The sequence below is a fragment of the Zingiber officinale genome, chromosome 1B (assembly GCF_018446385.1).
Source record: "Zingiber officinale cultivar Zhangliang chromosome 1B, Zo_v1.1, whole genome shotgun sequence".
Taxonomy (NCBI): domain Eukaryota; kingdom Viridiplantae; phylum Streptophyta; class Magnoliopsida; order Zingiberales; family Zingiberaceae; genus Zingiber; species Zingiber officinale.
In genome coordinates this window covers 163,339,881-163,355,053 of record NC_055986.1, presented here as the reverse complement: position 1 = coordinate 163,355,053, position 15,173 = coordinate 163,339,881, and the positions used below count along the sequence as shown (strand labels likewise).

Here is a 15,173-nt window from a genome sequence, read left to right as displayed (position 1 = left end):
ATGCCGCTCGAGGAGAGATAAGGATGATAGTGGATGGGCCGACCAGTGGAGAATCTAACCGAGCTCAGAAATCCCACCCTCGGTGACTAGTTCAGATCCACACCGTTGGGTGTAGGAAGAAGAAGGCCGAAGGACTCGATATCAGCTTCGGCCCGAGAGATTTGGAGGGAGTAGAAGTCCCCCACGATGATGCACTGATCATCCGAGCGGTAATCACTAATTACACAATCCATCGAACTTTTGTTGACATAGGGAGCTCGGTAAACATCATATCAAGAAGGCGTTTGATTAGCTGCAAGTGGATCGAAGTGAGCTGCTATCGATGATGACTTCGCTCTATGGTTTCATAGGCAACGAAGTGTTGCCGATCGGCCAGACCAAGCTGGCTATATCACTCGGAGAAGAGCCCCTGAAGAGGACCAGGACCACAAACTTCATTGTGGTTGACGCGCTCTCGGCCTATAATGTCATATTGGGATGACCAGTGCTCAATGAATTCGGAGCAGTGGTGTCCACCTACTGCCAAAAGATCAAATTCCCGATGGACAATAAGATAGGGGAAGTCAAGGGAAACCAATTGCCCGCTCGACGTTGTTTCATCGAGATGATCCAGTCAAAAAACAAGGGCCGCTCAGAAGAACCCGCGGGTGGAAGTCAATTCTATCACGGTGAAGCCGCCTACTTTGGTATATGAAGAGAAAGAGGAAGTTCAAATTCACCTAAGCCCGCCGGCAGCAACCACCTTCATTGCCGCCGATCTGGATAGCGAGAAGAAGGCAGAGTTGTCCGCTTGCCTCAGGTGGAATTACGACGTATTCGCCTAGTCTACCCATGAACTTCCCAGGATTTCGCTGAGCATCACCCAGAACAAGCTTCATGTCTAACTGGACGTTCAACCTGTGAAGCAGCAGAAAAGAGACTTCAGCACGAAGCAGAACCTATCATCCGAGCCAAAGTAAACAAGTTACTAGAGGCCGACCACATTTGGGAAGTCCAATTCCCGAGCTGGCTGACCAATGTCGTACTGGTCTCCAAGCCAGACAATAAATGGCTGGTCTGCATTAACTTCTGTGATCTGAACAGGGCGTGCCTAAAAGACTTCTCCTTGTTGCATAGAATAGATCAAATGGTAAATTCTACGGTAGACTGCGAGCTGATCTGTATGCTCGACGCTTACCAGGAATACCACCAAGTGCCGCTCGCCCGAGAAGATCAGGAGAAGGTTAGTTTCATCACGGTTGACGGGATGTACTGCTACAACGTTATGCCATTCGGGTTGAAGAATGCGACCGCCACTTACTAAAGGCTAATGAAAGTGTTCTGACAGCAGATCGGCCGAAATATGGAGGTGTACATGGATGACATCTTAATAAAGTCCCTCCAAGCTGTCGACCTGTGCGCAGATATGGACGAGACCTGCTAAACCCTCAAGGAGTATGGGATAAAGCTAAATCCAAAAATGTGCCAGTTCAACACAAGGAGCAGATGATTCCTAGGGTACATAGTCACTGAGCGCGGGATCGAGACAAATCCTAGTGAGGTGAGGGCATTACAAGATATGCCCCCACCCCGCAACTTGAAGGAGGCCCAGCGGCTAACCGAACGGATCACTGTGTTATCCAGATTCATTGCCAAGTCATCCGACCAGAGTCTACCGTTCTCCAAGGTGCTGCGTCGAGCGACCAAGTTCCAGTGGAATGTAGACTGCGATTGGACATTTGAATAACTCAAGGAGTATCTGAACTCCTTGCCTGGGTTAGCTAAACCAAGTGTTGGGGAGTCGCTCTGGATCTACCTGTCATCAACCGAGCATGTGGTCGGATCAGCATTAGTTAAGGCGAATGGCCAAGAACAACAGCCTTATACTTTTTAAGCCATATATTAAAAGATGTTGAATTTCGCTACACTGGTCTTGAAAAGTTTGCTTATGCATTAATGCTTGCCACTCGGAGACTTCGACCGTACTTCCTCGCTCATCCAATCATAGTGATGACCAATAGCGCCTTGGGGAGAGTACTTCTTAATCTAGAAGCATCCGGACGGCTAAGCAAGTGAACAATTGAACTGAGTGAATTCGACGTTCAATATCAGCTCCGATCAGCCATAAAAGCTCAGACCTTGACTGACTTTTTGACTAAGGTCCAGAATGCCGAACCAGACTCTTTTTGGAAAATAATGTCGATGAATCATCCACCCGGCAAGACAGTGGGATTGACCTTCTGCTCATCTCACCAAGGGAAGACCAGATGCAACTCTCCGTTTGATTGGATTATCGAGCGACCAACAATGAAGCTAAGTATGAAGCCTTAATAGCCGACCTACAGGCAGCACAACATGTTGATGCAACAAAAGTTCTCATTCACTCGGACTCCTAACTAGCTATTAGTAGTTATCAGGGACATTCAAAATTAATAACACCCGACTCAAGCTATATGCAGAAGCCTTCGAGAAGCTGAAGGCCCATTTTAAAGAGGTCACTGTACGAAAGATCCTCCGGTCGGACAATTAAGCAGTGGATGAACTAACTAAATTAGCCAGCTCATTATCTCTGGTCGTGATCAGCCAGCCGATCAAACAGGTTTTATTGGTGGCACACATCGATTGGATGGGTGGAGTAGTCTTCCTGAACGACTTGAGAACGTCATTGGTTGAATTTCTCCGATTGGGTAGCATACCGTCTGACCAGGAGCAGCGCGGCTATTAAAAAAGAGGGTTGGACGGTTCACTTTGGTGGATGAGAAGCTATATAAGAGAGTCTTCTCTCGACCCTTGCTCAAGTGTGTGGGGACAGAAGACACAGAGTATATTTTGCAAGAGGTACATGAAGGTTCTTGTGGGAGCCATCCGAGCGGCTGTTCATTGTCTAGAAAGATTCTCCTGGTCGGATATTTTTGACCAACTCTTCAAGAAGATGCCGCTCAGACGGTGACTACATGTCTAGCCTGCCATAAGTATCACAGCATCTTGCGCCGACCAGTCAAGGAGATGAAAGTATCTACTGTGTTTTGCCCATTCGACCAATGGGGCATGGACATCGTCGGCTCGCTCCCCATGGAGACAAATCAGCAAAGGTTTTGCTCATTGCGGTGGATTATTTCTCCAAATGGGTGGAAACTGAGCCGTTAGCAACGATAAGCGAGCAGATGGTCATCAAATTCATTTGGCAGAACATCCTATGTCGGTTTGGCATCCCCCATCGACTCGTCTCGGATAACGGGAGGCAGTTCACTGGTCGGAGGCTCAAAGAGTGGTGCGATGACTATGACATTCAGCAAACCTTTACCTCAGTAGCCTATCCCCAAAGCAATGGCCAAGTGAAAGTCACAAATCGATAAATCCTCAGAGGTTTACGCGCTCGACTCGACCACGCTGGGGGCAGTTGGGTCAATGAGCTCCCAAGTGTGTTGTGGGCACTCTGCATGACCCCAAAAGAGGCGACCAGCGTCACACTCTTCCATATGGTATATGGAGCAGAAGTGGTGGTCCCCGTGGAGGTCGGAGTAGAATCCGACCGGGTACTGCTATACGATGAGGAAAACGCTGAGTGGAGGCTAATGGAGCTGGACTTCGTGGATGAAGCGCGGGATAAAACTGTCGTTTGACTAGCAGCATACTGGTAGCGAATGAGGCAAAATTACAACCGAAGGATGATCCTGAGATCGTTTCAGGTCGGTGATCTTGTATGGAAGAAAATTAAGCCGGTCGACAGTGTCATCAAGCTCGAGGCGCCATGAGGAGGACCTTACAAATCGTGCAGAAACTTTGTTCGGGAGTCTACTACTTGGAGGACGAAATCGGGAAATGACTCGAGCGACCATGGAGTGCGAATCATCTTCAACCCAATCGAACTAGATGAGAGGTGTGCAAATATAAATGTAATTGTATATGCTCTGGACGTACAGGCTTTCTAGACCCACGACATGAATAAATGCCAAAGTTTTCTAGACACTTGGTTCAATCAGCCAAGTTAAAAGTCGAGCGACGACTATAAATCCGAATCTTTACCGACCATTGAGCGGCGACATTAAACCGTTGTCTTCACTGACCGTTGAGCGGCGATGTTAAATCCCTATCTTTATCGACCGTCGAGCGACGACGTTAAACCCCTGTCTTAACCGACCGTTGAGCGGCGACGTTAAACCCCTATCTTCACCGACCATCGAGCGGTGATATTAAATTCAGTCTTCACCAACCGTCGAGCGGTGACGTTAAACCCCAATCTTCACCGACCATTGAGGTGCGACGTTAAATCCCAATCTTCACCAACCATCGTGTGACGATGTTAAACCCCAGTCTTCATCGACCGTCGAGAGGCTACGTTAAACCCCTATGTTCACCGACCATCGAGCGGCGATGTTAAACTCCTGTCTTTATCGACCGTTGAGCGGTGACATTAAACCCTTGTATTCATCGATCGTTAAGCGGCGACGTTAAACTCCTGTGTTCACCGATCATCGAGCTGCGACGTTAAACTCCTGTATTCACTGATCGTCGAGCGGCGATGTTAAACCTCAGTGTTCACCAACCATCGAGCGGCAACGTTAAACTCCAGTCTTCACCAACCGTCGAGCGACGACATTAAACCGCTATCTTCACCGATCGTTGAGCGACAACATTAAACCCCTGTCTTCACCGACCGTCGAGTGACGATGTTAAACCCCGATCTCCATCAATGGTCGAGCGACAACATTAAACCCCAATCTCCATCAACGGTCGATCGATGACCTTAAATCCAGTCTCCATCGACGGTCGAGAGGTGACCTTAAACCCCGGTCCCTGTTGGGACCTTGACGTCCGCTAGAGGGGGGTGAATAGCGTCTCACCCAACATTTGCTTACTACAATGGTTAGTACGCACAACGGAATATAAAAACAAATACTAACAATAGAAAGTAAACTTAACACGTTAATTTAACGTGATTCGGAGATAAAACTCCTAACTATCCATAAGGTGGACGATCTCGATCTATCGGTGGATGATTCCCCAGACAACTTCTGGCTAGCTCACGTAGCTCTTTGTGGTGGAGAATCCTCGCCACAATCTCATACAAGCACGCTAGATCACTTGGGTACTTGGAGACTCTAATTAGGGTTAACCACCACTAATTTCGTCAACCTTAGCCAAGCACCCCGAGCTCTATTAAATAGAGCTCGGGAGGAAAACACTTACTATTTTCCCCGCCACTAGTCGACTAGTGCAACCACTAGTCGACTGGTCCTAAGTGAAATTCGACCGTTAAAAGCCAACGGTCAGCTATCAATCGACTGATGAATGCACCAGTCGACTGCTACATTATTGCTACAGTAACGCTATAGTACTACTGCAGTAATGCTACAGTAGTGCTATAGTAACGCTACAGTAAAAACCCTAATCCTAGGATTTAACCCCCGAGTACATTTACTCAGTACTCGTCCTCGCCCGACCAACCTAGACCTAACCTTCTATCCTCCTCCATCAGCCTTGCGTCCATCAGATGCCTCCCCATCCTTTATGTCTTGCCTTCTAGAGCTTCCATCGGCCTTGTCATTGTTGTCGGGTTTTCCTTTGCCAAGAGGTCGCGCCTCCGAGACTTCATCCATTGCCAAGACTACACGCTTGGACTTACACCACCAAGACTCATCCATGAACTTTTCTCCTTTACCAAAATTTACTTGAACTTTCCTTATTGTACCTATATCCTGCACACTCACAATGTATATCGAATACAATAATAAAGCTAACTTAAACCTTTGCCCAAACATCAAAACCTAGGGCACCTATATTACTTCAATAGTCCCTTCATGAACCCTTATCCCGATTAACGGTGGAGCAGCAAAGTGCGCCAAAGCTAACTTTTCAAAATAGTATAGTCGTTCAGCAATTGGATATGGCTGCCCGTCACCAATCGGCTATACTTACCTGTAGCCGATCGGAACATCATGAAGCCACGCTAAGCACTTCGCAGTTTCACTCATTTTCATAGCAATGCGTGGACTATGCAAGTCGAACCAAAAAGAAAAAATGTCGAACGACGATGAGGAGACTAACAAGCAATACTCACTTCAGATAATCCAAGGTATCGTCAGGTAGCGATTCAGTCAGCTTATTATCCTGACTGATGATCTTACTCTTCAAAGCAGTGGGAAGGTAGTCGCCTTCCTTGAGCTGGCTGAGCATCTTGTCGACCATTAGATTGAATAGGTGTAATGCCGAATCGGCAACCTTGTCGTTGGAAGCCTCCGAGCGGATGTAGGCTTGATTCATGACCTCAAACCTACTCGACTTGGCTCCCTGGTAGGTCTCTAAAGCCGCTCGGGAGGCCTCCAGCTCTGACTTCAATGCCACCAACTCTTCATCTTTCGCAACGAGCTGGGTTTTTGCGGCAGTCTGCTCGGTCGCTCGTCCATCCTGCTTTGCCTTTAACGCGGCCTCAGCTTCCTTCAAGTTCTGGGCCAACACCTGAAACTCTTTGTTTTTGATCTCCAGATCTTCGATCGCCCGGAGCTTCCTGGTGTTAACCGAACAGATTTTGCCCTCAAAGGTATCAGCCTGTTTATTGAGTCGAGCTAGTTGTGTGGCCTACTTGGTGCTCTTGCCCTTCTCAGCCTTCAGCTTCTCAGCGCTCGAGCTCAGATCGGCTCTTAGTTGAGCCATCTCCGCGCTCATCTGCTCCAGCTACGCCTGGGAAGCAGATGATTGGCGCTCGATTCCCGCAGCTATTTGACTTCTTGCTCCAAAAAGACGAGCCTTTGGCACATGGCTAGACTCTCTACCTAATACTGCGAGGATTCAGTAGACTATTAAGAATTGATCAGAGATTAAAAAGAAGAAAATACACAGCTTATCCTAGTGGACATATGAGTATGGTTGTTCGCGAGCACCCTAGGAGGCATGACTGCAGCTCGGGCCCAGGTGTCAACCCATATCTATACGAGCGACCCCTGGATGATTATTTGGTGCTCGGGGGCTCGGATGTCAGTGTCGTCCGACTCGTGCCATTTCTCAGTTAGAAGACGGAGGGTCGCAGTTATGTGGCGCTGGCCGCTCGGAGCTGATTGTGCAGAGGTGGTTCTTCCTGCCAATCGAGACGTTGTCGCTGGCCGGATGATGGAATTCTGAGTCTTTGGCGACAACATGAAAGCGACTAGCGGCGCACAAACCGTTCCTCGTGGCAGATCGGACATTGATGGTGTTCGATTAGATGATGTAAGGGGAACGATCATCGTGGGAGAGCAGGTGTCGAGGTTTCAACCCGCTCGACGGACGGAAGATGCGGGCTTGATCTCGTAGGGGTTCGCATCGAGGAGGAAGGGGATTGCGAGGCAACTTCCGCTTGGCGCCTCTTGCAGCTTATCAGTGGTTCCCCAGAAGAGGTCGAGTCCAACGTCTCCTTGACTGGGATCCCCAAGAGTTGTTCAGATGGGGATTTGAAGCACTAACCGCTCCACCGCTGGGCGCCCGACTGGCTACCCCTTCGACCGCTAAGGACTAGCACTCCCTTGCTCTCTCCGAGCGGGTTTTCTTGTGAGCCGACCGGCTGCCCTCCTTGGCTCGCCAGTTCAGCCACTGCTGCAGCATTGATCTCCACATCCGCAAGCTTGGCCTTGCCGGCCAAACGCGCGTGTAGCATGACTCGAGCTGTAAAAGAAGGAAAGAAATCAGTTAAATTCAAAGGTAAGACCAAGATAGAGTATACCTAGGCTGGTCGAAAGCCTTGTGTTGATCGGGCTCAGGCCAAAGATATATAGGACGCCCTCCAGCAACAACTTGTGTATATGATACATCTGGCCGACTAAGCTAGAGGCTGCCTAGAGATATTCTGACTGACCCTTGTACCTCCCAAGCGATGGTGGGTTCACGACCTCTAGTTTCCAGCCGGTCGGGAAATCTGGCTACTCGGGGAACTTAACAAAGAAGTAATATTCCTTCCGATGCTTATTGGAGGACGACATTGTTGGGGTTGCAAGGTTGCAAACATAGTCCCATATTGAAAATATATAGGAAACATCCTGGGCTTATAAGAGAAAGATATCTCCATTGGAATGAGGCCTTTTGGGTAGAGTCCAAGAGTAAAACCATGATGACTTAGACCCAAAGTGGATAATATCATGTCATTGTAGAGATATCTAAATTCTTTTCGATCCTTCAATTAGTATCAGAGTCCGGACTACCAGAAAGTTTAACTGCCAACTATGCACAAGAGCTATGATCTAATTGAGCCATGAGGGTACAATACTGACCTTGAACAAATAAAGTGGAGGCTCCTATATTCGGATCAAGAGGACCAGACACCAGGCAGGAAGTTCTAGTTGCGGCTAGGTAAGGAAGTCCTAGTAGGTCGGGTGGACCGAGGGGCAGGAAGACTTGGTGGGTCGAGGATCGGACGTGGGAAACCTGTGGTCCTTTGTTTGAGGGGGGGGGGAGGATTGTGGGGTTGCAAGGTTGCAAACATAGTCCCATATTGAAAATACATAGGAAAGATCATGGGCTTATAAGAGAAAAATATCTCCATTAGAATGAGGTCTTTTGGGTAGAGCTCAAGATCAAAACCATGAGAGCTTAGGCGCAAAGTAGACAATATCATGCAATTGTGGGGATATTTAAATTCTTTTCGATCCTTCAGATATCTTGTCAAAAAAGACTGAGCCCACTCGGGCTTGAAATAAAAAGGTCCCCGTCTTGGACAACTTGGGATAATAGAAGTAATGGAAGAGTCGAGGAGTTAGGGGAAGGCCGTGCAGGCGGAATAAAATGACGACCCCACACAATAGTTGAAAGGAGTTTGACACTAGCTGATGGAGAGGAATTCGGAAATATTTACAAATAGCGAAAAAGAAAGGGTGGACCGGGAATCGCAGACCAACTACAAATTGGTTCCTAAAAAAACATACAAAGCTGAGCGACGGTTCGTTCGGACGGTCAAAGGGCGAGGGAAGACCAATTTGATAGTTCGAGGAAATTTCGTATGCAGCCCTCAAACTCTCCGCATTACATGCGTCGAACCTGGACTCTATGGTTGTGTACCAGAGTCCATGGGCGGTGACAGGAGCTTGTGACGAGCTTGCCATCAGGACACGTTGAAGAAACAAAGGGCGAAGAACAAGACGAGAAACAAAAACTCAAGGAGATCGAAGATGGGAGGTGATAAACAAACGCTATAGAATCGATCAATGAAGCTGCTTACAAGGAAGATGAATCGGTCGAAGAGGCCTGCAATGGAGATCGTCGGAGGAGATGCGAACTTCAGCAATAACAGGGCTCTCAGACGAAGGCACGAAGTGGGGAAGACAACGACATACGCGAAGCTTATTAACCTAGCAGCTGATCGACCTCATATGTCCAATCATAGGTTGTGAAAACCTAAATGCGGATCTAGCCGTTGAATTCGAACATGCGCTGGTCACGTCAGCAACGGTTATCTGCCTGTCATGTCAGGCATGCAGCCACAGAATGTGGGACACGTGGCATGCGGTCAGTCGGCTGCATATAATGACCTTAATTAAAAAGTATGGCCACGTGCTCGACCTTAATGAGTAGGGATTTGCACGATCTTCGAGAAATTCAGATGACGGCAGTAGAAATCGGGCTCGCCCAGAGCTAGGAAAGGAAAAGTTTCCAAGTGCGGCAGTTCATCGTCCTGATCGACGAAGATGACGGTCACATGGCCGAACGTCCATCTGTCATAGTCAGATGTAGCGAAGGTGATCGGAAGCCGACTGATCGGCTTGAGCGTTGATTGAGCTAAGGGATCCATCACAATCCGAGCGGACGATGATTGAGAATAGTCCGAATAGCTGAGGAAACCACTTAAGGCATTACTTATCTAGTTAGTCAGACTTGCAACCTCCTTCGACTAGACTTGAAGGGGAGGCTTATATGATGCGGCTACAAGGAGGGGCCCACGTGGTCCGGGTCAATGGCCACAGTGCAGGTCAAAGTCAAGGTGGTCAAAGTCAGGCGAGAGGTTTAGCCATTGAACCCTAGTGGAGGTCGACTTAGTGGCCGCTCGGATATACATAGGCCGCTTGGAGAAGACCGACTAGACACCTGCTCGGCTCGGAGAGGGCCGACTGGGACACCCGCCCGATATAACGCATGGCCTAGAATAAAGGGGAAGTGGAAATCAAATAGAACACTCCATCATTAAATGAAACCAAAGCAAAAGAAAATACTCCATCAATGAATGCAAGGAAGTCAAAACAAAGATGCCTTCTATAAGGTAATTAATGCCATTAAACAAGAGGAAGATAGAGGGTCACAAGAAAAAGTATAAAAGAAAGGGAAGTTTCATATTTGAGGGGGAGGATTATTATCATTCTGCACTGCTTTCTCTCTCCACTTCTACTCCTAATTTGAGCATCGGAGGACCAACGCTAAGGACCCCTTCCCTAGTTTGGTTTTTGTTTTGCAGAGAGTGGGGAAGCGAGGATCACGGTCTTCTACAAGTCAGTAAGCCACGTCATCTCCAGTTTTCTAGTTTCTCGATCTCGGACATGATCACTAACAATTGGTATCAGAGCTAAGAATTAACTTATTGTCAGTTTTTAAGGTGTGAGGATTATTTTTTAATGCATATATATACATCAATTTTTCTATTTGATTTCATATGGATAAGTGAAATTGATATATATCCATTGAATGTAGCATGGATAGGTTATGATTTAACCTATAAATTGAGTTTTTCACATTATCCTTAAAGAACGCAATTGACGACGTAATTTTAGGATTTTTCAAGCTTAAAATCGCATTCAGAAAATTAGGTTTTCCGATATCAATCGTGTGGAGAAGGTCCTAATTGATTGCTAATCGTGAATTCACAAATAGAGGGTTGCCAAATCGATTGGGCTGATCGATTGACCAATCGATTACCATGAGGGCAGATCGATTACTGAACCTGATTTGCGAACAGTAAAGTTCCAAATCGATTGGGCGATCGATTGAATTTAAGGATGTCCATAGAGAGTTTCTCAATCGATTGGCTGATCGATTGATGTTCACCAATCAATTGAGCCAATTGATAAAGGTTCATTGAGTTGTCCACAGAAGGTTTCTGAATCGATCGGTGAATCAATTGACGTTTGCCAATCGATTAAAGTGGATGAACTCGTGAATAGTGGCCTTCAGAATCCATCATCGGATCGATTGTTGCACTAATTGATTGCCAATGGTGGGTAATCGATTAGCGCATGTGTCAATCGATTCCCACATATTGTTAATCGATTAAAAAGAGTGTTAATCGATTGATATCTAATATCAATCTATTGATAACTTAATTTAGCTAAGTTTTTAACAGTTTTCTTTCCTGTATTCTTCTTTATTTTTGCTGCTTAGTCGAATATATAATATTGCCAATGCGAGAACTATTGGAGAGACTTGGAGTATTAACGTAGAGAAATGTATGCCCATGCTAAGGGTGATTAACCCAAAGAAAAGTCATTCCTATGAAGGATATATGTTTAGGGATGCTCACGAATTAAATTAAACTTCTATGTCATACGCATAGTGTATCGGTCCAGAGAAAGTGACATTATGTGACTGATTAGAAATATTGTGAATGATAGTTAAAAACATAAGCTAATTAAAAAAAGTTCATAAACAAAATATCATACGTATAATGTGTCAGTCTAAAGGAAGACGAGTTATGTAACAGATGAAAATAATTATAAATTATTTGAAGAGTATCAATAATAAATTATAATTTAGTCGAAATATTGATGTAATATTATACTAGATATCTCTATTAATATTTATATAGTAACATATTTTATTTGTTATATTTTATTATTACATAACTATAAAGCTACATGCATTATTTAAATCTAATGCATGTATATCATCCTATATAAACAGATAAATATGTGGTAGATGAAGAAATTATGGGGATTTTCTACAAAGTATATCACCCTATTTATTATATAATATAAAATTATTTACATCTTTTGGAGGGTGCAAGAAATAAAAAATTTAAGATCAATTTTCTTGGGCGACTTATAGGACCACTAATTAAAAAGAAAAATAAAGAACAACAATAAACATAATTAAAAAAAAAAAATCAAATTGTTCATGGACAATGGACGATATTGGGCCAGAGGCTTCTCCATGCAAAAGCTAGAACATACTAGAACAAACTCTAATGAAATGGGTCATGTAGTTTATAAATTTAATTTTATAAAAAATATAATACTTTAAATCAATTTTTTAATTAAATTAATTAAATTTTTTAATTTGAACAAAATATTGCTATATTTATTATTAATTAATTATCATACAGTGTACAATATTATAATAGTCATTAATTAATTACTATATTATAGTAGTAATTATTTAATGACTATAATATTATTATAATGATTATAATCTTTTTAAAGTGATTTTTATAAGTTTAAATAATTTTAATTATTTAATATAATATTATTTATGTTTTAATTAATTTAAAATAAACATATTTTTGATACGAAAAATGAACTTCTTCCCCAACCTCACGCGAGCAGCTAGAAAGACAAAGAGAGATTACTATGGAATTCAAACAGATAACAAACATGATTACATGAACATGTGATTTATTTGCATACATAACTACTGAAAAGCGACAATGTTCTACTTGTTCTTAGAGAAAACGATTCAGGTATTCATCGACAGAAGTATATTTGACATCGGGGTAGAGTTCCGAGGCCTCCACGCCGAATGATGGTTCGATCTCGAAGTTGGTGTGGTCGCCCTTGATGAAGACCGAGTGATGAATTGCATAAATCACGTTCAATGGGAAAGGAGATTCTGTAAGAGAAAAGGATAAAAACGATGGAATAATCAATTAAATCACAAGGCAAAAAAAAGAGAGAAAAAAAACAACATTTGGTCAAGTAGAACCTTGGATCTTCTTCAGAACTTCTTCTTCAGGAACATAGACCCGTTCGAAGGACTTGCCGACTTTCTTTTCCCAAAGAGAAACGAGCTCGTTGTGCGATAGGATGTTGCTTGGCGGTCTCAGATACAGGACCTTGTTCAATGTTCTGGGATCGTCCACTGCTTTGACAGTGTATGTTCCGATGTCATCTTCATTGGCAAACACACCTATTGAATTGGTGGGAAAAGGATAGAAAATCACAATTAAATATTGAAATAATAACGACTTTTCATTTGAAATAGATTAATGAGTTACCTTTGACGTTCCCATCACCCAAAATGACGACTTTGTCTGTTGGAAGACCGGCAACTGCAGCCTGCCCGAGCGTTGGGAGGAAGTACCCGGCGAAGAAATTGCTGGACACGTAAGTGTAAGGGATCCCTGAAGCCTCCACGGCCCTTCGGATCTGTACCTTGATGTCGAAGGTTGACTTGGCCGGCTCTACGGCGTTCACTCGATCGACATCGTTGCCGAACTCGGAAGGTAAAAACCTCTGCCAATTCAACAATTGGTTCCGAGCGCATAAGTTGGGTGGCTAGATTGGAATTTGGGGGAGGAAGATCACAGACCTTGATGTGGGTGCCGGAATCTTTGATGGCGTCGATGATCTTGGTTTGATCCTTCAACTGCAAAGTGCCGACGGTGGAGATAACGACGTCGACTTGCTTGATGGCGCTCACCAGGCTCCCGTGGTCGTACAGATCCCCCTGTTTTAATTTCACAAAAAAAGGAATGATTCGAGGGAGAGAAATCGAAAGTTAGGGAAAAATCAAATTGAAGTTTTCTGAAACTGAAATGGTGTTAATTTGCAGATAAATAAGCAAGCAATGAAACTTGTACGTGGACGAGCGTGACGCCGGCGGCCTGGAAGTCTTGGAGGAGCTTGGCCTTGGCAGGGGGCTGGTCGGCGCCAGCGGCGGCACGGACGAAGGCGAAGGTGGAGTGGCCTTCCCTAGCGCTGGCGAGAGCGATGTGCTTGCCGATGTATCCGGTGGCGCCGATCACTAGAATCTTGCTCTTCGACGCCATCCCTCGTTCGTTCGATCTCTTCTTCCTCGTCGTCCGCTAGAGCTTTCTCCTAGTGGAAAAGGAATCGGTGACTCTAAAAACTGTGGGATGACTTTATTTATAGTGGTGGCTTCGTCTTTGATGCTCACCAACCGCATCCGAGAAACCGTGCGGACGCTCCGAGCAGAAATGAATTATTGCGAAATGTTAATTTAACCTCTCAGAGTCTAATTATTTTAAATATTATCCTTATAATTTTGTAAGTAGTTTATTGTTGGTTCATCCCGAAGTACGATCACTGAATATGGAAATTAACAAAAATTATCTGGTGAAATGATAATAATGAATTTTAGGGGGTAATTGTGAAAATAAGTAAAAATCCCTATTAAACGGAAATTTATCTTTAATAATTATTGCCTGGGGCCGGTAATGCATTTGGACGAAATCACGGCCGGTGACTGAACGTGTCCCCATTCGCAGCCGGTTAATTATGTGGCGGGAAAAACACCGAGCTGTCTTTTGACAAAATGGTGCGTTTATGCAAGATCGAAGGCCTAGAATTGACTTTCCAATTTTGTAAAATTATGCATTTTTTTTAGATAAATTTAAATGGCTAGAATTTGATCCTTTAGAAAATTAATTAAGTATTATTAGTAAAATTTACACCTAACAAATTATTAACCTTTAATTAAACTACTGATTATTCCCAGGCATGGAAATATAGGAATCATAATGGCTTTGAATTTTAAAAATTATCTCTCTATATTTAATTTACCCTCCTTAATTATGAGACCAGATCCTCTGATACAAAATTTTATAAATAAAAAAAGACCCTATCTATTAATTGGTTGGATAGGTTAAACCTCATATGTTAAACAGGTAAGGTCCAGATCATCCAATCAATAAATAGACAGGGGACCAGGACAGATCCAGGCCCTCCCCTTCTTTTTAACTTTAACCCCAAACTTGTTTAAAATATATATAGTTTATACCCTCCTTAATTCAACCCTTCTTTCTTTAGACCTAAATAATTTTAAAAAATTTATTTTACCTACTGATTAACATAGATCAATTTATCCATTTAATAGTAAAATTTAAAAACTAAAGTGTTTTTTTTTTTGAAAAATTCAAACATGTTTATTTTGAGCTTCAATAAAATAAAAAGTTTCAGATCCATTTTAATTTAGTTAGATTTAAACTAATAAAATCTCTTAATATTAATTTCAAAGACCCAGATTTTTGCGATGAAATTTTCAGAAAAGACTGCAGAGCTGTTGTAGGC

General features: G+C 43.9%; 1 protein-coding gene across 1 annotated transcript; it reads right to left on the bottom strand.

The window, feature by feature from the left end:
- Nucleotides 1–12,471: 12,471 nt before the first annotated feature.
- On the bottom strand, nt 12,472–13,993 carry LOC121988334 (phenylcoumaran benzylic ether reductase Pyrc5-like). Its single transcript, XM_042541717.1, has 5 exons — nt 13,724–13,993; nt 13,453–13,590; nt 13,139–13,376; nt 12,847–13,050; nt 12,472–12,753 (listed from the first exon to the last, which is right to left on the bottom strand). Exons 1-5 carry the CDS (start codon nt 13,910–13,912, stop codon nt 12,587–12,589), a joined length of 936 nt encoding a protein of 311 aa, XP_042397651.1. The 5' UTR covers nt 13,913–13,993; the 3' UTR covers nt 12,472–12,586.
- Nucleotides 13,994–15,173: the final 1,180 nt, after the last annotated feature.

Excerpts from the sequence above, each read along its gene's own strand:
- LOC121988334 (XM_042541717.1), bottom strand. The coding sequence starts at position 13,912 with ATGGCGTCGAAGAGCAAGATTCTAGTGATCGGCGCCACCGGATACATC. Across the intron at positions 13,377-13,452 it reads ATTCCGGCACCCACATCAAG|AGGTTTTTACCTTCCGAGTT; the intron begins GTCTGTGATCTT and ends TTGAATTGGCAG. Across the intron at positions 12,754-12,846 it reads AGTTCTGAAGAAGATCCAAG|AATCTCCTTTCCCATTGAAC; the intron begins GTTCTACTTGAC and ends TTTCTCTTACAG.